Source organism: Zalophus californianus, chromosome 8 (genome assembly GCF_009762305.2).
Source record: "Zalophus californianus isolate mZalCal1 chromosome 8, mZalCal1.pri.v2, whole genome shotgun sequence".
NCBI lineage: Eukaryota > Metazoa > Chordata > Mammalia > Carnivora > Otariidae > Zalophus > Zalophus californianus.
Genome location: NC_045602.1, coordinates 71,945,184 through 71,968,929, shown reverse-complemented (window position 1 = coordinate 71,968,929; position 23,746 = coordinate 71,945,184). Strand labels below are relative to the sequence as shown.

General features: G+C 37.0%; 2 protein-coding genes across 4 annotated transcripts in view; one reads left to right on the top strand and one right to left on the bottom strand.

Annotated features, from left to right (window-relative positions):
* GTF2A1L (general transcription factor IIA subunit 1 like) overlaps positions 1 to 23,746 on the top strand; it is an 83,942-nt gene that overhangs the window by 34,106 nt on the left and 26,090 nt on the right. The window contains exons 7-9 of one of the 2 annotated variants that reach the window (XM_027620879.1): positions 139 to 399; positions 1,322 to 1,411; positions 8,727 to 8,983. In XM_027620879.1, the coding sequence (XP_027476680.1) occupies positions 139 to 399; positions 1,322 to 1,411; positions 8,727 to 8,834 (459 nt within the window). In that variant the 3' untranslated portion in view covers positions 8,835 to 8,983. Of the gene's footprint in view, positions 1 to 138; positions 400 to 1,321; positions 1,412 to 8,726; positions 8,984 to 23,746 lie in introns of those variants that run through there. The other variant, XM_027620880.1, reaches the window with a different exon arrangement.
* Positions 17,253 to 23,746, bottom strand: part of LHCGR (luteinizing hormone/choriogonadotropin receptor) — a 61,715-nt gene continuing 55,221 nt past the window's right edge. Inside the window, exon 11 of one of the 2 annotated variants that reach the window (XM_027620877.1) lies at positions 17,253 to 19,350. In XM_027620877.1, the coding sequence (XP_027476678.1) occupies positions 18,210 to 19,350 (1,141 nt within the window). In that variant the 3' untranslated portion in view covers positions 17,253 to 18,209. Of the gene's footprint in view, positions 19,351 to 22,563; positions 23,088 to 23,746 lie in introns of those variants that run through there. The other variant, XM_027620878.1, reaches the window with a different exon arrangement.

Genomic DNA, 23,746 nt, shown 5'->3' with positions numbered 1-23,746 from the left:
GAACATACTTAGGAAAGGAAAAAATATAGAAAAGAAATATATTTTAAGATCACTTGTGAAATGTTTATATTTTGTGTGATAAAATGTTTTATACAGCTTTTTGACTTGAAAAACTATTGCATTTCTTTCTTTTTCTAGGATTCTAATTCTCAGATGGATTTAAGCATTCAGGTAATGGATGATGATATTAATGAAATAATTCAAATAGATGGAACTGGTGATACATCTTCCAATGATGAAATAGGAAGTACAAGAGATGTAGAAGAGAATGAATTTCTAGGGATTATTGATGCAGGAGACCTAAAGGTACTTGAAGAAGAAGCTGACAGTATATCAAACGAAGATTCAACTGCCAACAGTAGTGATAATGAAGATCCTCAAATAGACGTTGTAGAAGAGGTGAGGATCACTTTTGAGCTGAAACTTTTTTTTTAAATTTATAACATGTACTTTAATATCCTTCTAATATACTTGGTTCTTTAACATACTTTAATCAAGAGGAATCGCAATTAAGATTAACCCTGTCTTTAGTCTTTTAAAATGAGACTTATTTGTACCCTTGTATTTAAACTTTTAATCTTAAACTGTAATTCAAGCTAGTATTAAGTATTTGGGAATCGGCTACTATATTTGTTGGTCTTAACTAGAGATAGTGGGAGGTTTAGAGGCCAGGAGTGGAGGTACAGAAGGCAGGCAGGTTAGAAGCATACAGTATCTGTTCTGATTCTAATAAATGCAGTAAATTTTTGTGGAATGTTGTAAGTAGTACTAACTATCACTTATGGTGGCCTTACAGATGTGCCAGGTATCATACTAAATCTTACTTGCTTTATGTTATTTAACATTCCCACCGCCTTATGGATCTTATTACTGTCCTCATTTAACAGATGAGAAAACTGAGATATGAAGAGTTTTAGTAAATTGATGGAGGTCAATGTTGTAGTTACTAAATGTCCAACCTGGGATTCAAACTCAAGTTATTCTCTTGAGTAAAATACTATTCTCTTTCCAAGTTCGTTCATTCGATCCTTTCTTTCTTTTTTTTTTTTTTTAAAGATTTTATTTATTTATTCGAGAGAGAGAGAGAGCACACACGAGAGAGCACAAACAGGGAGTAGAGGGAGAAGCAGATTCCCTGCGGGCAGGAAGCCCCATGTCGGGGTCGATCCCAGGACCCTGAGATCGTGACCTGAAGGCAGACACTTAACCGATTGAGCCACCCAGGCACCCCACCAAGTTCCTTTATTTCTATATGTATCTCTGTCTTTAAAAAATTCAGAGCATTGTGAAATTCCTTAATGTGACCATATTTCATCTTTAGGACCCTTTAAATTCTGGAGATGATGTTAGTGAGCAGGATGTGCCAGACCTGTTTGACACGGATAATGTAATCGTATGCCAGTATGACAAGGTACTGTATTCACCTTTTAAACTGTGGGTTTATTAATTGCACTTATGGTAGAAAGGTATGTAAAATGATGGACAATTACGATGGTGAACTACAGTTCATAGTTAATCTTGAAAAAGCTAGTTACATATATTTTGTATCTAACGCTGTGTTGTGTGGTCTCAGTGATACAAAAAAGTGATAGTTCTTATCTAAAGGAGGTGACAGTCCTATTAAAACAAGATGTTTCTGTATGTAATAAAAGAATGGCATACGATAAGATGGCAGGTAAATCAGAAGCTAAAATCTGTGACAGGCAAATCAAATGCTAAAATACATGGCATATAAATCAGATGCTAAGATGAGTGGCACGTAAATCAAATGCTAAGATATGTGGCACAGACAGTAAGTCCAAAAAGTAGCTAGGAAATACAAGAAATCATTTGTAGTTGGAGTTCTCCACAAATCCTTCATGGGTGATGTGGAGCTTTGAAATAGGTCTTAAACGATTTGTAAGATATAGGTAAGTGTGGAGAGTAGACATTTTGAGTAGAACAGCTTAATACAAGACAGAAATGAAAGCATGTAGAATGTACAAGGGGGCAGTGAAGAGAGCTCTGCCTTAAATGAAGTATTCTTCTTTTGGATTTATTAGGAAATGAGGTTGGGTTGGGGACAGAGTTGGCAGCAGACTGGAAAATCCAGAATCCTGGTAGGAGAATTCAAACTTGATTTGAAGGACGTTAGCATTCTGAAAATGTTACTGAGTAAACTATAATTGGGTTTAAAACTGGCTATACTTGCTGATTAGGCAGAGGCAAATGGTAAGAACAGGGATAGTGCAGACACGAAGTAACCAGAGCCCAGACTGAGGATGGCAACGTGGAACGTGAAAGAGAGATGGAGGAATCAATGGGACTTGGTGATTATTTGGACATTAGAGAATGATCGACAAAGAGAGTGGAGGGGCACCTGGGTGGCTCAGTCTGTTAGGTGTCCAACTCTTGATCTCAGCTCAGGTCTTGATCTCAGGGTCGTGAGTTCAAGCCCTGCGCTGGATTCCATGCTGGGCATGGAGCCCACTTAAACAAATATTTGAAGGTGTGTCAGTTTTCAAACCTAGAGATTAAGTTAGAAGCAATTTAATTTTACAACTAAAAGAGAATACTGCTTTTTCTTCTTTTTAAATACTGTATCTGTGATTATGTGGTAGAGTATTCAGCTTTTGTCTTTAATTCCTGCATATTTACTTCTTTGTTTTTAGCAGCTTTGAGATACAATTCACATATTATACAACTCACGTTTAAAGTATACAATTCAGTGGTTTTGTATGTTCATGGATATGTGCAGCCATTAACATAGTTCATTTTAGAGCATTTAATCACCTCAAAAAGAAACACTATTTCCCTTTAGTACTCACTCCTATATCTCCCCATTTCCTCCCATCCCCACCCGAGGCCTAAGAAACCACTAATCTACTTTCTGTCTCTTTACATTTCTCTGTTCTGGAGTTTCGTATGAAAGGAATCATATAATAAGTGTTTTTTTGTTGTTGTTGTTCCTGCCTGCTTTTACTTCACACAGTGTTTCAAACGCATCCATGTCATAGCATGTAACAGTTCTTCATTTTTTCAACTGCTGAATACTAGTCTATTGAATAGATGTACCGCATTTTGTTTATCCAATCATCTGTTGATAGACGTTTGGGTTGTTGTCATTTTTTGGCTATTATGAAAGAATGCTGAAGAATGCTGCTTTAAACATTCATGTGCAGGTTTTTGTGTGAAGAATGCTGCTTTAAACATTCATGTACAGGTTTTTGTGTGAACATGTATTTTCATTTCTCTTGGTATATACCAAGGAGTGAAATTCCAGGGTTACATGGTAATAGTTTGAGGAAGTACCAGACTGTTTACCAAAGTGGCTCTACCATTTTCCATTCCTCCTGGCAGTGTATGAGGGTTTAGATTGCTTCACGTTCTCACTAACACTTGTTATCTGATTTTTTGATTCTAGCCATTCTAGTTGGTATGAAGTGGTATCCCATTGTGATTTTGATTTGCATTTCCCTGATGACTAATGCAGATTTACATCTTTGCCTTTTTTTCAGTAACAATTTCAATATAGGGGAGAAACAAAGGATGGTGTTTTGAATTGGTATAAAAATAAATCCTTTTTTTCTAAAAATAAGATCATTTTCTCTCCTATAACATTTTATATAGTTAGAAAATGGCAATTTAGATGCTGGTAAACATAAACATAAGAAGGAATAGGTAATAGAAAAGGGACCATTCTTAGTTTGAAACTTACTTTAGCTTCGTATAAACAGTATATTGCCTTCTGTGAAGAAAACACTATAAAGCAGTAAGTTATGTATACATTCCATAGAGTCACAGAGAATTTTCTAGACCATTATGGGTATAGTATCCTTTGTTGTATTGCATTGTGGGAAATAGCTTGTAATTAATTACATAGTGCTTTGTATTTTTCCAAGTGTGTTTTCATACATTGTCTTTTGCTTCTTACAGGGCAGGTAGAAGGAGTGATATTAGGTGTATAGTGTTAACAAATCTAGTTGTCTGAGAGTCCTCTCTGATGAATATTTTATTTTTTTTTTATTTTTAAAGATTTTTATTTATTTATTTGACAGAAAGAGAGATAGCAAGAGCAGGAACACAAGCAGGGGGAGTGGGAGAGGGAGACGCAGGCAGGGAGCCTGATGCAGGGCTCGATTCTCGGACCCTGAGACCGTAACCCAAGCGCAGGGCAGACACTTAATGACTGAGCCACCCAGGCGCCTCTGATGAATATTTTAAAAACAGTACTGAACATTTTAAATCAAGGCATTAGGGAGCCATTGAATCGTTTTTAAAAGGGGCTGATGAAGTTAGAAGATAGGTAGCAAAGAAAATGTATCCATAAAGTCATTTTTATGAGAGAATAACTTCCCAGTTTTGGGCATTGGTTGGCTCATTCCAGGTAGTACTTAATATAACCAGACTCAAGTATATTGAAAGAGTTTTCAGTAATCTTTTAAGAGCTTTACTAGTCAGTGTGTTTTGAAGGCCAGTATCTTCAGTTTGCCTGGGAAAGTGTTACAAATGTAGACTTTTGAGTTTTACCCCAGAGTATGGAATCAGAATGTGTATTTTAACAAGACCAGTGATTTGTATGGTTATTAAACTTTGAGAAATGTTTTTTTTTTAATATATTTTATCTGGCTTTGATTACCATATGGAATTTACCTTTAAAATTTGTAAATTAACAATTGGGGAAAAACGATGTGCCATGAAAAAGGGTTAAATGAAGGTCATTGGTCAGCATGCTGAGTGGAGAATTAAAGGATATAATCATGTTATTTCAGAGGCTTAGAGAATGTCTAAGGTTAATATAAAGGTTAAAGTAATAATGCTATTATAGGGAAGATTAATGGTGAAATGCAAACTTTTACTATAGATGGGAGTGTTCTATGCCATGAGTGGACACTGTAGTGGAATGTAAAACTACTTGAATATGTTGCATCTTCATGTAACAGGTTAGAAAACTTTAGTAGTGTATTCATAGTTGGCTTTGTCTATTAGATGCTGGTACAATGAGCAATTGCTGGGTGTGTAACAGTATCTTTATACACACACACACACACACACACACTTTGTTTTCTAAATAGATATTACATACATGCCTGGTAAAAAATCAAAACACTATAAAAGATACACCATGAAAAGTCTTGTTCTTACTCCTGCACTGTTTGTGCTTCCTACCAGTAGCTCCCTGTCTCTTCCTTGAGTGTAAAAATGTAACCAGTTATAATAGTTTCTTAATATATTTATAGTGTCTTTTCATTCAAGTACAAGCCTAAAAGATAGCATAGTCAACACTGTATTCTGCACCTTGTCTTTTAAGACAATATATCTTGGAGATCTTTGTCTTAATATTTTTATAGTTGTGTAATTTTACATTGCAGAGTTATTAAAATTTATTTCACTGATCCCCAACTGATGAATATTTGAGTTATATTTCAGTCATTTGCTATTGAATGACCACATCCACAAGACATTTCATATGTGTGTAGTTATATCTATTTAAAAAAATCCCCAGCAGAACTCCTGGCTGGCTCAGTCAGTAGAGCCTGCCACCGTTGATTTTGGAGTTATTGTAAATTCAAGCCCCACATTGGGTGTGGAGATTACTTAAAAATAAAATCTTTAGGAAAGTGGGATTACTGGATATTGCTCTCCTAGACTATATTCCAGTATATATTCCTATTACAGTATTTGAGAGTGCTGCTTTTCTTACAGCCTTGCCAAGGGAGTGTAATAAAATATTTGAATCTCTGCTATTATAAAAAGTGAAAAATGATGTCTTGGTGAAATTTTTAACTTTTCATGTGTTTAAGGACTATTTCTATTTTTATGTGAACTGGTTGTTCATAATATTTGTCTTATTTTCTTAAAGATTGGGTTATTGGTGTATTTACTAGTTTCTAAGAGCTCTATATTGTTTGGGGGGAGATTAGCCCTTATATGCAAAAATAGTTTTCCTCAGTTGTTTGCTTTCAGTGCTTTTTCTTTCTTTCATGCAAATGTTATATTTGTCAACCTTAATTTTTATGGCTTCTGATTTTGAGTCATGAATAGAAAGCTCTTAAGATTTTAAAGGGATTTACTCATGTTTTCTTGTAGTATTTCTTTGGTTTCTTTCATTTTTCTTTTCCAGGCGGCTACCCAATTTTCCTAACATCACTTATTGAAAAGTCTATTTTGTTCACACTGATAAGAGAATGATTCCTTTATCACCTACTACATTTACCTCTATATTTGGGTCTACTTGATTTTTTTTGTCCCATTGGTTTGTCCATTGGCCTATACTACATTGATAAAATTATTAAGGTTTTTAATATCTGGTAAAGTTAGTACTTCTTCATGAAGCCAAGTCAGGAAAATATTTCAAAGAGGAGAGAGTGTTGAAGGGTGCCAGTAGATCAAGTATTTTAAAAATTTATTGCTAGCTATTTTATCTCTTTTGTTGCTGTGGTAAAAGGGCTTTTTCACTGTATCTTCTAATCAGTGCTTATATAAATGAAGGGTATGAATTTGTGCATATTAATTTTGTATCAATACTGAATTATTATTTAGTAATACTTTAAAAGATTTATTTGAGAAAGAGTGTGCGCGCATGCACTAGTGAGTGTGGAAAGGAGGCAGAGGGAATCTCAAGCCGACTGCATGCTGCGTGTGGAGCCTCAATGGGACTTGATCCCACAACCTGTGAGATCACAACCTGAGCCAAAACCAAGAGTTGGATGCTAAACTGACTGAGCCACCCAGGTGCCCCATTATTTAGTAATTTTTTACTTGATTATCTTAGAATTTTAAGACATGCAGTCATTGCATCTGCGATTCTTTATCCTTTCCAACTTCTGTACCTCTACTTCTCTCTTCTTTTTTTCATTTTTATTTTTAAAAAAGATTTTATTTATTTATTTGACAGAGAGATAGCGAGAGAGGGAACACAGGCAGGGAGAGTGGGGGAGGGAGAAGGAGGCTTCCTGCCAAGCAGAGAGCCCGATGCGGGGCTCCATCCCGGGACCCTGCTGAGCAGAAGGCAGACAATGACTGAGTCACCCAGGAGCCCCTCTACTTCTTTCTTCTTGTTTACTTGCATCGTCCAGTGCAAGTTGTACTTTCTTTTACCTAATTGTATTGGCTAGGATCTCTAGCATAAAAACTTGGATAATCCTTGTCTATGTCTTGATTTTAGTGGGAATACTTTTAGGGTTCCCCACTAACCACTAAGACAGCTTTTAGGCTAGGTACATGTGTGTGTGTGTGTGTGTGTGTGTGTGTGTGTGTGTGTTTATGATGCAGTCTTTGATTCTTATAGAGTTAAAAAAATGTAAAATTCTTTAATTTATTTAATGCTTTCTCACCATCATTGGAGATTATTATATGATTTATCTCCATAAGTCTAGTAATACTCTTTTTATATTAGTAAATTCCTAATATTGAACCACTGTTGAATTTTTAGAATAAATGTACTATTTATGCACTATTTCTAGAATAAAATTACTAGGATGAGTTGCTGTTGGTACTGTTGTTCTCCTCTAGTTGTCAGATTTTATCACCTATGCTGAGTTGAGGATTCTGAATACTCTCATGGACTTTTTTTTTTTAATTTAGTTAATTTTTGTTTTCCTCAGGGACTTTTTAAGATATGTCCAAGTATAAATTTGAGAGTCAAACTCAGAAGAAATTTTCTGTTATTAGGACTTCTTTCCCCCCTTACAAATAGGGGTTTATCATTTGTATTTTCTTATGCTTCACAAAATGAATCTGAATATTGGTCACAGGTTTTTCTTCTTTGATTTGACTGTTTGCAGTAAACATCTGGGTTTAATTTTTATCCTTGATTTCAGATCATACATATCTAAGGATTTTAAATAGTCACTTGTGGTTTACCCAGAGGTAACAATGATTTTATGATTTCTTACCTCTTGAAGTAGTAGGATTTTCTAGTTTTTATTTTCTCTGTATTTAGACTGATTTATTAAATCCAAGGAACTTCCAGTAGAATCTAATAGATAATAAGCTGTATCTTCTGACCTTGCTCAGTAGTTTACTGTAACTTTCTCCTTCAAAATGAAATTCCACTTTTTTTCATTCCTGATAATATTAACTACATTTTCTCTGTTTATTCCTTTGTAGACATACTGAACTCTTTGTTTTTCTTGAACAATCCAGATATCCCCCTCCTTAGGACTTTGGTGCTTCTGTTCCCTTTGCCTGGAATGCTCTCTCTGGTTAATATCTTCCTGGCTTTATCCCTTACCTTCTTTAAGTCTTTGCTCAAATGTTACCTCATAAGTCAGGCCCACCCTGACTTCCTTATTTAAAATTATAACCCACCTCTGTATTTGTGATCTTCCTTTTCCTGCTCTAGTTTTCATAGCATTTAGCACCTTTTAATATTCTTTATAATTTAGGTATTTATCAGGTTTCTGTTCCCCCCATCCTTTCTAAAATGTAAACCATTCAAAGTCAGGAATTTTTCCAGTTTTTAAAAAGTAATACGTACATATATATATACATATATATGTGTGTGTGTGTGTGTGTGTGTGTACATACACATTTTAAACTGATATATCTACAGTGCCTAAAACAATACCTGACACATAGGAACTCAAATATTTGCTGGATGAATGAACAAACTATCTTGAGGAGGTCTTATTTTTAAAGAACTCCCATTTAGAGTCAGAATAATCCCATATGATGTGCAAAGAATCGTAAATGATCCTTTAACTTATGAAATTAATTAATTTAGACTATTTTTCTCCCTCTAGATTCATCGAAGCAAGAACAAATGGAAATTCTATTTGAAAGATGGTGTTATGTGTTTTGGAGGGAGAGACTATGTATTTGCAAAAGCCATTGGTGATGCAGAGTGGTAAAACTTAAGAGTTTGATACACCATAAACATCAGTGGGACTATATTACATACTGTGAAACTTATTTTAAATATAGTCCAGTACAGAGCTGCTCAAATTTTTAGTTCACTGTATGGAACTTAATAAAACTATAATTCAGATGCAGATACAAATATCCAATTTTATATTTCTTTCATTTGTTGTTTTAATGGGGTTTCTTTTTTTTTTTTCCATAAATATTTATTAGTCAAGTTTCTCACAGGAGCTAGACAATAGTCCATTCAAGGCTGGAGTATCTATGCTGCTGAAGAAAAATCCCCATGCTCTGGCTATCAGAAGCACAGGTGACAAGACTGACATTGTCTCAGAGGTTAAGAAATTAAATGTAATTTATTCTGGGGGGACAAAAGATTTTCCTTAAGAAACAACTTTTAGGCTGACTAGTTGTGTAAAATGTAGTATTGCAGAATTTTCATCTAGACAAATGTAAACGGTTTATTACCAGTTCCTAACTTCACCATAGAAAAACCTTAAAATCATTTTTATGGAATGTCTGATTCTCAGTGGCATTTTCAGATGGTGAGTAGTTGAGTTTGAAGAGATAAAGCTGGGGCCAGAATATGGAAAGCTGTGAATGCCAACCTAAGGGATTTGAACTTTATCGAGTATTCAGTGGGAGCCACTGGAAATATTTCAGCAGAATAATGGAAGAGGGACCTAGTTCTCATTCTTGTGTGGGGTTTCTTTTTTTAAAAGCCCTCATTATTGATAGCATTACGAAGCATAAATGAATCAGATGTGATGGAACATGAATAAATGTTATGTTTCTTTAATCTCGAGGTAAAATTTAAATCAGACTCCAATTCCCCTTCATGGTAAGGTCGGTATCAGTTATTAGATTGGGGCTGCTGTCCTCCCATCTCTCCCCAAACCATGTTACAACAGATCCTGGAGAGTTTTGTAATTAGAGGGATATTCAAGAAGGCTTCTCTAGGTCTTCAGTCTACACTGATCACTAGTGATAGGCTGACCTTGCAAGCCCAAGTGGTCCCTTGGAAGCAGATATCTGTTGAAACCATACTGTACTTGAACATGGAAATCTCTGTTGAGCCCAGGATCCCTGGAGCTTAGGATTAGCCTCTCTAGGTTTAGCATGTGACTGGACCATTCTTCTTCATATTCTGCTATCTCCCTGAGAATTGTGAGGAAGTGGTTAGGTTCCCATTCTATTTCTTGAAACTTTAGACTTCTGTCTTTTTAGTCCTGGTGGGTTTTTCCTTCATCTGTCATTTTTTTCTATTTTTCTTAACAGTGGAAGATTCCTTTGCAGTCTCTTTCCCCTGAAAGACACCATCTCTTTTCCTTTGCCCTCACAGGGAATTGCCTCACTGAATTGAGGTTTTCTAAAGCAAAAGTTAAGAAGAGATGTCCTTTTCAGGAATCTTCTGTTTTGGCTAGGCAATCTCATTTGACACAGGAAGAGCTAGATAACTGTCTTAAAATCAGGAAGAGAAAACAAAGTGCAAAACACAAATAACTCTCATTTTCCTGCAGCAATAAAAACAAATTAATATGCTGTTCTGTAATACTTTTTTCCTTAGTAGATTCAAATTCATCAAGGGAACATTTTCCCTATCATTCTGCTTCTCTTAACAGGTAGAGTAAACATGGTCTCTAAGATCCTACTTTCAGCCCTGAATGGTGTTCTCTAGGATGGTAACTCTCATAGACAAAACAGTGCTGAGATGAGTGGGTTATGGTCTCGGAAAGCTCCCCAAGGATTAGATACCTCGGTTTGGCTGGTCACAAGGCGAAATCCTCATTTCTTTTTTTTATTTAATAGTTTGTTTTTATACAACTTTTTTTTTTTTTTTTTTTTTTTTTTTTTTTTTTTTAAGTAGGCTCCATGCCCAATGTGGGGCTTGAACTGATGATCCTGAAATCAAGAGTTGCATGCCCTACCGACTGAGCCAGCCAGGTGCCCTTAATTCCTCATTTCTTTTTCAGAGACAATCCCATTTGGAGAATTTAATTTATTCCAGTACTTGTCCTGTCCTCCCGAAAGGACTCAGCTACTAGTAGATCTTTTCAAAATCTGGATTAATCTCTTCTGGGCCTTGGACACCATTTGTGGGGTACTGTCTTTGGCCTAAAGTTGGCAGCTGCAAGAGGATTCAGTTAATACTAGTGAATGTGCTGCTCTCCTAAACCAGATTCTCCAGCTATGCCCTCTTCATCCTCAGAGTATTATCGTTTTCCCTATGACCCCCACTGTCCCGGATCCTTGTCTGGTTTTTGAGAACTTCCAGGAGCTATGGGTCCCCTTAATGAATGTTGCCCTTCGTGAAATGTCCATCTTTTCTACACAGAAGGCAAAAGACGACACTTACTTCTTGTGTTTATTCTTAAAATGTACCTCATCCAGGACTGAAGAGTATATACTTCTAGTGTTGTTCTTGCCTTCTTCCTCCCAGTGTTGCCCAATCATTCTGTATTTGTCCTAAGCAAACTGCAAATTAAGGACTGAATTTATTGAGAAGATGCATTCACTTGGGTGTTGGGGTTTAATGTATTGATTCAGATGTTTGGCAGAGGCAATAACAGTTGTTTCTAAAATTCCTTACCTCTTATGCACTGTGGCTTTTAAAATCTCACTTTGTTTCAGTGATTTTTTTAAAATGGCATATCACAAATACTATTATATTGGTCCTCTTTATTTATGTGGTCCTCTTTTTTTTTTATCACTAGAGAAAAAAGTCACACTTGTTCCATTTGTGTGTCTGCGTGCCTTCATGCCCCTGATCTTTTAGAATTGCAGAAACTCAATTTAAAAACTAAGCTTACCACAAAATAGAATAAAGCCAACAATATTCTTGGCATGCTCATATAAATGATAGTTTTGGCAGTGGCTGCAGAGAGAATTAAGAGATTCTCCAAATTATTTTGGATCTGGTGTCCTTTTATTAGTTTCAAATAACACCGGAAAAAAATTCCTACTTCCTGAAAAGTTGTCAAAACCAGAGGTTTTGAAAATTTTTTGGCTACTATTTACACTAAGAAATTAACAACCAGTATATGTTTGCATGTACATAGATACAGATAATACAAGTTAAATAAAAGTTTTGGAAAATCATGCTTACCTCTAGCACACGATGGCCTTCTATATTTTCTATTTGATTTTGTTCTGTTGCATTAAAAATTGATGGTCTTGAGCTATAAATTGATATCACTACCTACTGATGGGTCATGACTCATAGTTAAAGTATTTTCAACTCGTGCTAAAGAGAGCAAGACAAATCTTACTAGTGCATTTTAAAAGAAAGAATTATTCTATAAACCTTATAAGGTGGTGTTTGAGCCTTGGCTTTGATATGGGATTACTTTTAATTTCAGAAACCCTTCATCATGTCCAAGTTGAGCATTTCTTGTATATTATAACAAAATTCCATAAGGTAGGTTGTAAATACAGTACCTTGGCAAATGTCATCCTGCACCCTTTTATAGGTAGAGAAATTGTCTCTATTATAGAGGTTACAATTTGCTATGTTAAATGAAATTTGTGAAAGTATCATGTATCCTAATTCCTATTTCAAACTTTTTCTCATGCTTGCATCCTACAGTGCTTTCTTACATACTTCCCACCTCTCCCTACAGTCTAAGGAGGTCTTGCTGAATTTGCAGTTAGTCTCTTAGGGGCTGACTGATTGACCTTTCCTAGAATACTTCTTTACCTATTTTATTCAGTGTGCTTTAATATGTGTTACTAATCATCTGTACAGCTCAGACTCCACAGGGCAATGAGGTTCCAAGTCTGGCTGAGGCACTCAGTTTCAATAATTTTAGTTGTGTAGGAAAATGAGTATCTTTAGAATGAATAGCAACAGTTAATTGGGGTGGTGAGCAGGGGAATTTAGTGGGAATTTTCTTTTGACTCCTGTTATTAGGTTAATATTATGCTGTTTTCATGTAAATATACTGTAATATGCCACATGGGAACTTTGTGATTTATAACTAGAAAACTAAATTATAAATAGGAAGGCTATGGTAATAACTCATAGGAAGAAATTCAATATTAATAAAAAATATTGCACATTTCAAAGAAGAGATTATTCCAATTAGGAACACATTTATTGAAATCTTTGTGACATAAAGATTCTTAATTTACATGTGGACTTAATACATTTTTGAGGAAACTAAAACCAGGCCCTTGATAGCAAATGTTAGGAATGGAGGACATAGTAACTTTTAAAAATATTTTGTAAGTTTAGCTGAGTGATTCTTTTCTTTTTTTTTTTTTAAGGTTTTATTTATTTATTTGACAGAGACACAGCGAGAGAGGGAACACAAGTAGGGGGAGAGGGAGAGGGAGAAGCAGGCTTCCTGCAGAGCAGGGAGCCCAATGTGGGGCTCGATCCCAGGACCCTGGGATCATGACCTGAGCCGAAGGCAGACGCTTAACCACTGAGCCACCTAGGTGCCCCTAGATGAGTGATTCTTGACTGATTAATCTTTCTTCGTCATTTTGCAAACTGCCAGTGATAATATCGAACATGGTAAAGAAAAACAAAAACAAAAACCCACAAGACAGAAATGAAATTTCCTGAGCATTTGATGTTTTTATCATTTATGTATGAAGGATTACACAGGTTAAGAATATACGAGACCATCTCATGAGGGAAATACTTCTTCATAAGGATTTGTCTTATATTTTAGTTATAAAAGTGAATCAGCTGAAAAAATTATTAATCATGTACCATGTATAAGACTTGAGGATAGATATAGTGGGAGAAATCAAGTAAAAGAAATGAGTTTATCACTAAAGAAATTTATAAGATAGGTGAAATAAGAGGTATATGTGTTATATAATAATACCCAGTGTTTAGCATAAAAGACAGATGAGTGATAGGGATGACAAGGCAAAAGAAGTCCAGAGAGATTGTTGTGGGTCACATATTTATTATTTATGCCTTTGTATTTCGGGTAAAGGAGGTGTCTTAAATTCGGTGGATTAGGGAGGGGGTGGATTAGGAGAGCTTGGTAACAAAGCTAAACCTGTGGCTGGGGTGCAGGAGGAGGCCAGGTAAGGAAGAAGGTATTCTGGACGGTAACAGTGGCACGGGCACCAGAATAGAGATGCATGGGGCATGGCTAGGGAAAAGCAAGTGGAAGAGTTTGTTTCATGCAGAAGAACAGCAGGAGACCAAGTGAGCAGATTTGAGAATGGATTCTGGAGCTCTTTGAATGTTAGTCTAGGAGCTAAAACTTAAATTTATAGGTACTGATGTGCTGCTCAGGATTTTGGCATGTATGTAATAGGATGAAATAGGATTTTAGGAAGATTAATCAGTGGTGAGTATGAGAGTGTGGACATGGCAAAGATTGGATATGAATAAAAATGAGGGAGATATGATAGGACTTCTGAGGTAAGGGGGAATGGCCTGAAATGATGGTGTGGCAGCAGGAATGCAAAATAAAGACTTGATATAGAAGACATTCAAAGACACTCAACAACTGGTAGGTCTTCATGAATGAAAGGATATGAGGATAAGGGAGATAGTAAACTATAACTCTATGTTGAAACTTAGAAAAATCAGTATTTGTGGATAAGGCCACAAAAGTTATTTTCAGAGGATATATACAAGTACTTTGGCTCAAACAATATTTAAGAAGACATAATTTTTTTTAAGAATTTTTTATTCATTCAAGACACAGAGAGAGAGAACATGAGCAGGGGGAGAAGCAGAAGGAAGGGGAGAAGCAGGCTCCCCACTGAGCAGAGAGCCTGATGCAGGGCTCGATCCCAGGACCCTGGGATCATGAACTGAGCCGAAGGCAGACGCTTAACCATCTGAGCCACCCAGGTGCCCCAAGAAGACATACTTTAAATAGAATTTCTCTGCAATGATATATTTTACTTTTTTTGACTTTCTGCTTTTTTGCTTATTTAGTTGTTTTGGTTCTGGGATTTATGAATTAATCAAAAAGTTTATTATGTATGTATATAACAACATGACTAATTAGTATTCTCTCAGATCACTGAGACAGCTTCTAAAACACTAGCTTACCAGAGAGGATTGCATCTGAGTAAAGAGAAGTAACTAGTTCTAAGTAGAAAAGTCAGAAATGTGAAAAACATACAGAGAAAAGAGATACTTTGTAAAGCTTATGATCTTTTATAGGCTATTTTGAATCACTTTGCACAGTGGCATAGAGGTAGAAGGCAGATTAAATACATAGTCTAGTTGTGACTATACATTTATTTAATAAAATGTTGAAGGAGAGCTAAAAACTGGAAATAGCCCAGATACCCATCAGTTGGAGAATGGAAAACAGTGTTAGAGCCCTACAACTCAGCAATGAAATGGAATTAACTACCACAATGATTCAAGCAATAGCCTGGATGAATAGCAAAAACATTGTGTTGAATTAGAGAAGCCTTGCACAAGAGTATATACTGTATGATTCTATTTATATGAAGTTTTAGAACAGGCAAAACTCATCTATGGGGGAAAAATCAGAACCATTGTTACCTTTGGGGGGTGGGAGTGAGCGGTTAATTAGGAAGGGGCATGAGGGAATTTTCTGAGGGTGATAGAGTTCTTTGTCTTCATAGAGGTTTGGGGTCACATGGATATATGAATTTCTCAAAACTCATTAAACGGTATGTTTAGTATTTGTCCATTTTACTTGTCCATGTAAGTCTTACCTAAAATGTAAAATATTGAGCCTTGGTTAGTGATAAGCATGCTTGAAATGTTTAGAGCTGATGAGTACTGATGTCTGCAACTTGCTTTATTTTTTCATTTCTAATTTTTTTTTGCTTTCAAAATTTTTAATTTTAATAGACTTTATCAGGGTAGTTTTATTTATTTTTTTGATTTTTATTATGTTAATCACCATACATTACATCATTAGTTTTTGATGTAGTGTTCCATGATTCATTGTTTGCGTATAACACCCAGTGCTCCATGCAGTACGTGCCCTCTTTAATACCCATCACCAGGCTAACCCATTCCCCTACCCCTCTCCCCTCTGGAACCTTCAGTTTGTTTCTCAGAGTTGTCGGGGTAGTTTTAGGTTCACAGCAAGAGTGGAAGGTACAGAGATTTCCCATTTACTTAGTCACCCTGCCACACAACACACAGCCTCCCCCATTATCAATATTCCCTACTAGGGTGGTACATACACTACGACTGATGAATGTACATTGACTCCTCAGAGTCTGTAGTTTATGTAAGAGCTCACTCTTGGTGTACATTCTATAGATTTGGATAAATATATAATGATATGTATTCACCATTATAGTATCATACAGAGTATTTTAAAATTAAAAAAAATTTTAAAGATGTTATTTATTTATTTGACAGAGAGACACAGCGAGAGAGGGAACACAAGCAGGGGGAGTGGGAGAGGGAGAAGCAGGCCTCCCGCAGAGCAGGGAACCCAATGTGGGGCTCAATCCCAGGACCCTGGGATCATGACTTGAGCCAAAAGCAGACCCTTAACCGACTGAGCCACCCGGGCACCCCTTAAATTTTAAAATTTTTAATTGAAGTATAGTTGACCCTATAATATTGTACTAGTTTCAAGTGTAAAACAGTGATTTGACAACTATATATATTGCAAAATGCTTACCACCATGAGTGTAGTTACCATCTGTCACCATACAAATTTACTAAAATATTATTGACTATATTCTCTATGTTGTACTTTTCATCCCTGTGACATATTTATTTTATAACTGGAAATTTGTACCTTTTAATCCTCTTTCCCTATTTTGTCTGTCCTCCTACGCTTCTCTCCCCTGGCAACAACCAATTTGTTCTTTGTATTTATGAAGAAGTTTTTGTTTGTTTTGGTTTTTAGGTTCTACATGTAAGTGAAATCATACAGTATTTCTTTCTCTGACTGACTTATTTCACTTACACCCTCTAGGTCTATCCATTCAAGAATGGCAAGATTTCACTCTTTTTTTATGGATGAATAGTATTTCAGCGTGTGTGTGTGTGTGTGTGTGTGTGTGTGTGTGTGTGTGTGTCTGTCTGTTTGTATGTATGTGTATATATTTTCCAAACCTTCTTTATCCATTCATCTGTCTGTGGACCCTTGGGTTGCTTTCCATATCTTGGCTCTTATAAGTAATGCTGCAATAAACAGGGGTCATATGTCTTTTCGAATTAATGTTTTTGGGTTTGTTTATTTGTTTCAGACAAATACCCAGAAGTGGAATTATTGGGTTGCATGATATTTCTATTTTGATTTTTTTGAGGAAACTCCATACTCTTTCCCATAATGGCTGCACTAATTTACATTCCCACCAACAGTGCATAAGTGTTCCCTTTTCTCCACATCCTTACCAACACTTGTTATTTCTTGTCTTTTCGAGTCCAGCCATTCTCACAGGGGTAAAGTGGTATCCTATTGTGGTTTTCATTTGCATTTTCCTGATGATGAGTGATGTTGAGCATCTTCTCATGTGTCTGTTGGCCATCCGTAGGTCTTTGAGAAATGTCTATTCAGAGAGTGGATTTTAGAGGGACTCCATCTCTAGAGAAGGAACAGCCCCATCTTTGCCCATTTTTAAATCAGATTATTTGATATTTTGGTGTTGAGTTGTATGAGTTCTTTATGTATATTTGGATATCAATGCCTTATCACATATGTCATTTGCATGTATCTTCTCCTGTTTACCAGGTTGGTTGCCTTTTTGTTTGGTTGATAATGTCCTTAGCTGTGCAAAAGCTTTTTATTTTGGTATAGTCCCAATAGTTTATTTTTGCTTTTGCCTTCCTTGCCTAAGGAGACTATCTAGAAAAATGTTGCTAAGGCTGATGTCAAATAAATTACAGTCTATATTTTCTTCTAGAGGTTTCATGGGAGAGACTACATTTTAATTTTAAATTTAACCTAGCTGCATGTGGGTAGTGGCCACCAGATTGGACAGTGCATCCCTGGAGGGTGTTTTTCAAACTATGTGAGGAAAAGGACCAGTTATTTTAAATTTCAAATCTGTTATGGACTAATATTTTTATAAAATGCAATAAAAATCACTACAAAAATGAAATGAAAAAAAACCCAAAGATATGTAAAATACCACCTCATTTGGAAAATTTTAGATTCAACAGACATTAAATTATTCTGTCAAAATTGCTAGAAGTGTTTCTAAACACTCTCAACATCTGTATTTTATGTCATGTACCAATGACAAATAATTTTTAGACTGGCAATGGTCATGGACAACACTTTGAGTTAGGTAGCTATCTCTTTTTAGCCCAGTGTGCCTAAGAATAAATAATTTCCTAAAACCAAGTCTTTGTTAAAATTACTAGTACAGATCATTTTTTATATTTTTAAGCACAATTCAATAATGTGGTTACTGATAAAACAGTTAACACTCTATTAGCAAGTCTTGTCTGGGACAGTCGTATATTGACACTGCAAAGGAGACAACTTCAGGGTGGACTGAGAAGGCTTATTTGATCCAGTAAAGCCATTTTTGCAGTTGGAGGTATAAGCCACAAAATCCTTCCTTCTATACAATTCAGCCCGACGTTTACAGCAGCCAAATTTGCTCAGCAACAGAAAGAAATCTCTTTGGAATGCCTTTGTGAAAATCGCATACAGAAATGGATTGGCACAAGAATTGACAGGATAAAAAAGAACCAGTAAAACTTTAGAGTTGGTTACTGTGATAAGGGGCACTTTGAAGGCAGCTGAGATGGCAAAAAAAGAGATCGGTGCCATGCAGGTGAAATCAGTGAAGATGAGGACTGCCATTTTCTTGGCAATCTTTGTATCTTTGTTGGTAGCCATCAGCTCTGGATTTTGAACTGCAAAATAAATTTTAATGTAGCAAGCACAAATGATGACGAAGGCCACCACATTGAGTATCAGGATGGTTAATATGTAGACTTGTGAGAGAGTGGTTTCCACATCCATGGGGAGGCAAATGCTGACCTTCATGTAATTGCTGACACCCACAAGGGGCAGAGTGGCAATTAGAGTAGAAAAGAGCCATCCTCCAAGCATGATCGGAATGGCATGTCTTAAACGTAGCTTTTGGTCCAGCTGAAGAGCATAGGTGATGGTGTGCCATCTTTCTAGTGTGATAACTGTGAGGGTGTAGACAGAAAGCTCACTTGAAAATATAGTGAAAAAGCCAGCTGCACTACATCCCCTCCCTGTCTGCCAGTCTATGGCATGGTTATAATACTGGCCTTTGGTTTGGGAATCAACTGAGGCAATAAGCAGCAGATAGAGCCCCATGCAAAAGTCTGCAAAAGAGAGATTGCACATGAGAAAACGGGGCACTGTCAGTTTATAACGACTAGTCAGGAGAACAAAGAGAACAGTCACATTTCCCATGATGGCTAGGATATTAATCAGCCAAATCAGGACTCTAAGGAAGTCGTAGCCCATAATATCTTCACAGGGATTAAAAGCATCTGGTTCAGGAGCACATCGGAGTGTCTTGGGTGAGCAGAAACCATAGTCATAATCCCAGTCACTCAGTTCACTCTCAGCAAAGATGGCAGAATAACTGTAAGAAGAATATTTTGTCTCAGTGTAAACTCAAGAGACTTTCTATGATTCTGTATATTAAAAAAAATGGAAGAATAATCCTTAGGGTTTTTAAAAATCCTATGAAACAAAAGGAAACAAAGCCACAACAGCCTCAGTCTTAGGTTTATTTGTTAAATTATCCAAGAACTCTGAGTTGATATAGGAATTCCTTAAGGGACTATATATGTATGTATATCACTGAAGCAAAGACTTAATGAAGCTGTTTACAGAGGATGATTTTTCTTTGGAAAACAAACGTAAAGACACAGTATATGCTTGCTATGTCTAAAAGAATCCTTTCTTGGCATTTTCTTAGGTATTTATTTCATTTACTTGCCAACCAAACTGCTATCAAGCCATGTGTCTGTGGTAGAACACAAATGGGATTGGAAGGCTCACCCTGCTGAAGGCTTACCGCTATGGGTAGCCTAGCTTGCACATTGGTCTCTGGCTAATCACATAGCCCAGGTGAGAAGTGGAAAGCAAGGATGGACTACTGGAAACCTAGCAGAAGATGAATATAGACATGGACAACAGGGAGAAATGTCTGTCTTGGGGAAATAGGGACAATAGATACTCCTTAGGGGTATGAATCAAATTCAGAGAGTGGAATGAAGAGGAACTCCGTCTCTAGTGAAGGAACAGCCCCACCTCTGGCACTCCCTTCCTCCCAAGCCCACTGCTACTAATTAAGTTCAGGTTTTCATCCTCTCTTACAAGACAGTTACATTATTTTCCCCCAGCATCCTTCCCCAATTTTAGCCCTCTTCTAGTCCATCTGTACCTTCCTCCTGGAATGGCTTTTCTTAAGTACAAATCTGTTCAAACTTTTGCTAGGTTCTCAATGGCTATGGGATAAAATCCAGACTCCTTGTGATGACCTCCAAGTCCTAAATGATCTGGGTTCTGCCTCTTCCACCAGTCTCATTCCGAGAAGCAGTGGTACTGCACAATTGAGAACATGGGCTTTGGAACAAAGCTGACCGGGTTCCAGTCTTTACAGGCTGTGTAAATCTGGGCGGGGGAGTTACTATCTCTGTGCCTTAATCTCTTCATTTGCCAAATAGATCTACAAATCATACTTCCCTCGTTAGTGTTGTGCTAAGGATTAACTGTGTTAACACATATAGAATGTTTAGAATAATGCCTGACACATATTAAGGGCCCAGTGACTCTAATTAGGGATGCTTATAATGACCTCTTTTACATCCCTCATGCAACTTTCCCTTCGGTTACATGAAATGACTTGTGGCTCTCAGAATCTACTCTTTCATCCCTCTGTCTTTGTATGTGCTGTTTCTTCTTCCCTTCCTTTCCTTACCTCTCTGATGAATTCGTCCTCATCCTTAAAGGTAAGCTCCTCTTTGAAGCCTTTCTAGCTTCTACACCTCCAAGGAGTTTATCACCCCTTCTGTCTGCCATGGCTGCCCTTAAGGACTCTTGTCATTACCAAACTGTACTGCTGTTTTGTGATGATGCATGTATTCTTTAATAATCTGTGAAGCTATTCTTTAAAAGCTTTGAAGGCAGGGGACTAGGTCTTATTTATTTCTGAACTCTCAGTGCCTCACACAGTTTTGGCTCAGAGTATCCATTCAATAAATGCTTGAGGAATGAGTAAACCAGGGTGATCCTGGCTCTGAGAGGAATTGAAAGGATATAGGGACAATGAGTGTGCATAGTATGATGTATGTAGGCTCAACAAATTTTCTCTTTGCTACGTCTGCTAATATAATCTTGGGAGCTGGAGGAATGGGCATGATTTTTCTGTCAGGGCCATCACAAATATGGATTTTACCTTAGGATTTCTCACCCTTTAAAAGAGTATTTTTCTCTATTCTCAGAACTTAGCTTCTCATGTTCCAGACAAGGAAGTGTGAACTTGATTCTGTGAGTGGATGAAATGATATATTTGAGCAATACAATTACTGAAGGGAAATAACACAGATTAAAAAAGGAATAAAAAGAAATCTATGATCTGTGAATTCCAAAACGGTGCTAGAAATTCTTAGAAACCATTTTGGGACGAGTGAAGGATTGCTGCTCTGCATAGAAGATTGCACAGGAACCTCACCTGCTTTATTACTAAATACAGGTACATTTGTTTATCCTCATCTCATGCCCATTAATAGAATTACCTGGTTTTTTTTTAATCTTTAAAGGGATGTGGTGGTTATAAAAATGATTAAAGAAAATAGTTTATTTCTTTGCATTAGAGAGGTTCTGAGAGACCATCTCACTGAACCCCTCATTTTATTGGTGAGGAATCCAAGGTTAAAGGAGGTAGGTGATTAGCCTAAAGTCCCTCAGCACTAGGCTGTAGTGGTAGTGCTAGGTCTGCATATCCCTAGTGCAGGGGCCTTTCCTCTACGTCACTGTCTCTAGGTCAGTGCTTTTCTCCAGCCCTGCGTTGGCCCCCTGCTCAGTGGGGAGCCTGCTTCTCCCTCTCCCTCTGCCTTTCCCCTGTGCTCATGCTCTCTCTCTCAAATAAATAAATACCATCTTTAAAAAAAAAAAACTACTTCAGCTGTTGCTAATAAAACTATGTCAGAAACACTAATTTGAAGCTTCTAAAAATTCTGCCATGATTTCTGAATAAATTTGTGTTAATAAGAGGTCAAACATGCTCTCTCTCTCTCTCCTCTGGTCCTTTGCCCTTTCTTTCTTTCTTTCTTTCTTTCTTTTTTTGCCCTACTGAGCATATGTCTAGCGATTTTTCTCCTTCGTGATTTGTCTTTAGACCAAATACCTACCTGCTGCTACTTACATTTGTGTCCTGGGACGGCTCCTGAGGGCAGCAGCATGCTTATTGACAAAACCCAGCAGGGAGCTGTCTTTAGTACTGAAGGGTATGAATGGACTCGTCTAGGCCTACAACACTGAGTCAGAGGAAGGAGAGGCTACTCCAGTCATAATGAACAAAGAGAGGAGGAAAGAATGGGACTGTAGGAGAAAGATGGGGCCAGCTGTAACAGCAAGGGCACTGATATCTTGGCGAGAGTAGGTAAGGATTAGTGGCTGGCTGTAGAATTTCTAAACTCCAGGGATTTAGGAATAGCAAGGTAGGAAGGGGGGAAGGGGGTTTCACAGGGAGCACATTCTTTTTACCTAGATTATGTACTAATTTCACATAGTTTTGGGGATGCTGGAGATTAGGGGATTTGTTTTAAAGCAGTGTTAGTATAGCAAACTCAAGATTGTAGCCTTATTTGGGAAGGCTTGCGGCGGGGCTGATGAGGATTATTGAGAGTGGGCTAAAGTCTCCTGTCCCCACAAACTACCCCTTGATGCTACCGTTGACTATAGCCAGAAGTGTTTCCTGTTGAGGAAAAAAGCCATAGGTTACAAAAGAGTTACAGGGAAGGTGACTGACGGACTATCGAGACAAGAGCAGGAATGATGAGGAAAAGGACCATTGGAATACACTTGGTGTTGGACCTAAATGAAAGAGAAAAGAAGGATACAGAGTATATTTCTAATGTACCCCAGATGCTGTCACATTCTTTAATAACTCTCTTCACTCTCATGGTTCCGAAAGCCAACTGATATTCCTGCTGCCCCTTACAGATGAGGAAAAATGTCTCAAAAAAGCTAAGTATTGTCCAGGGATACCCATTGTTACAGGAACATCACTGCCAAGGATTCATGTCCAACTCAGAGAAGCCCCAGAGCCCAGGGTCCTTCAATCATACCACCCTGCTGCCTCTATATAACCTGCAGATTGATGGGAAAAAAAACAAGAGAAAAGAAAAAAAGATGAAGAGGGGATGGAGAATGGTAAGGTGTCTTAGAAGGGCATCTGATTTTGTAGCCTGAAGGACACACGGGGGGAACTAATAAGATTTATAAATCACAGTAAATGTGGCATTGGGACACTGGGATTATCTTTTGAGGCATGCTCTTTTACATTTGAACATATGTGAAATGCCAAGGCTGCCAGGAAGAATGTTAAAAAAAAAATCAGTCAGTAGAATAGAAATGGAGCTCCCATGCATTGTATATTAGTGATAGCATTGAGGTTGAATAATTTGAAGCTCCAGAGCATAGCGGTCAAGGCGGCCGGAGTCTTTTTGAAGGGAAGTGGCTACTTTTAGAAGCTGTACCTGCAGTCAGTGTTAATCTTTGTTGACCACTGACTAGTGAAAATTCCTACAAATTAAGCCATCGTTTAAACAAGCCCTGAGTGACCTCAAAATACCTGTAAATAAAATTTTAATTTCTGAGGATCATTTAACTGTAGAATGAACATGTAGATACATTTTTTAAAGAGTTTTTTTTTTTTTAACCAGTTAAAAGAGATGTCTGATCAACTGGATGCCACTTGCAAAGAAAAAATTCCCATTTTAAATCTATTAAAAAGTGCTTTGCAGACA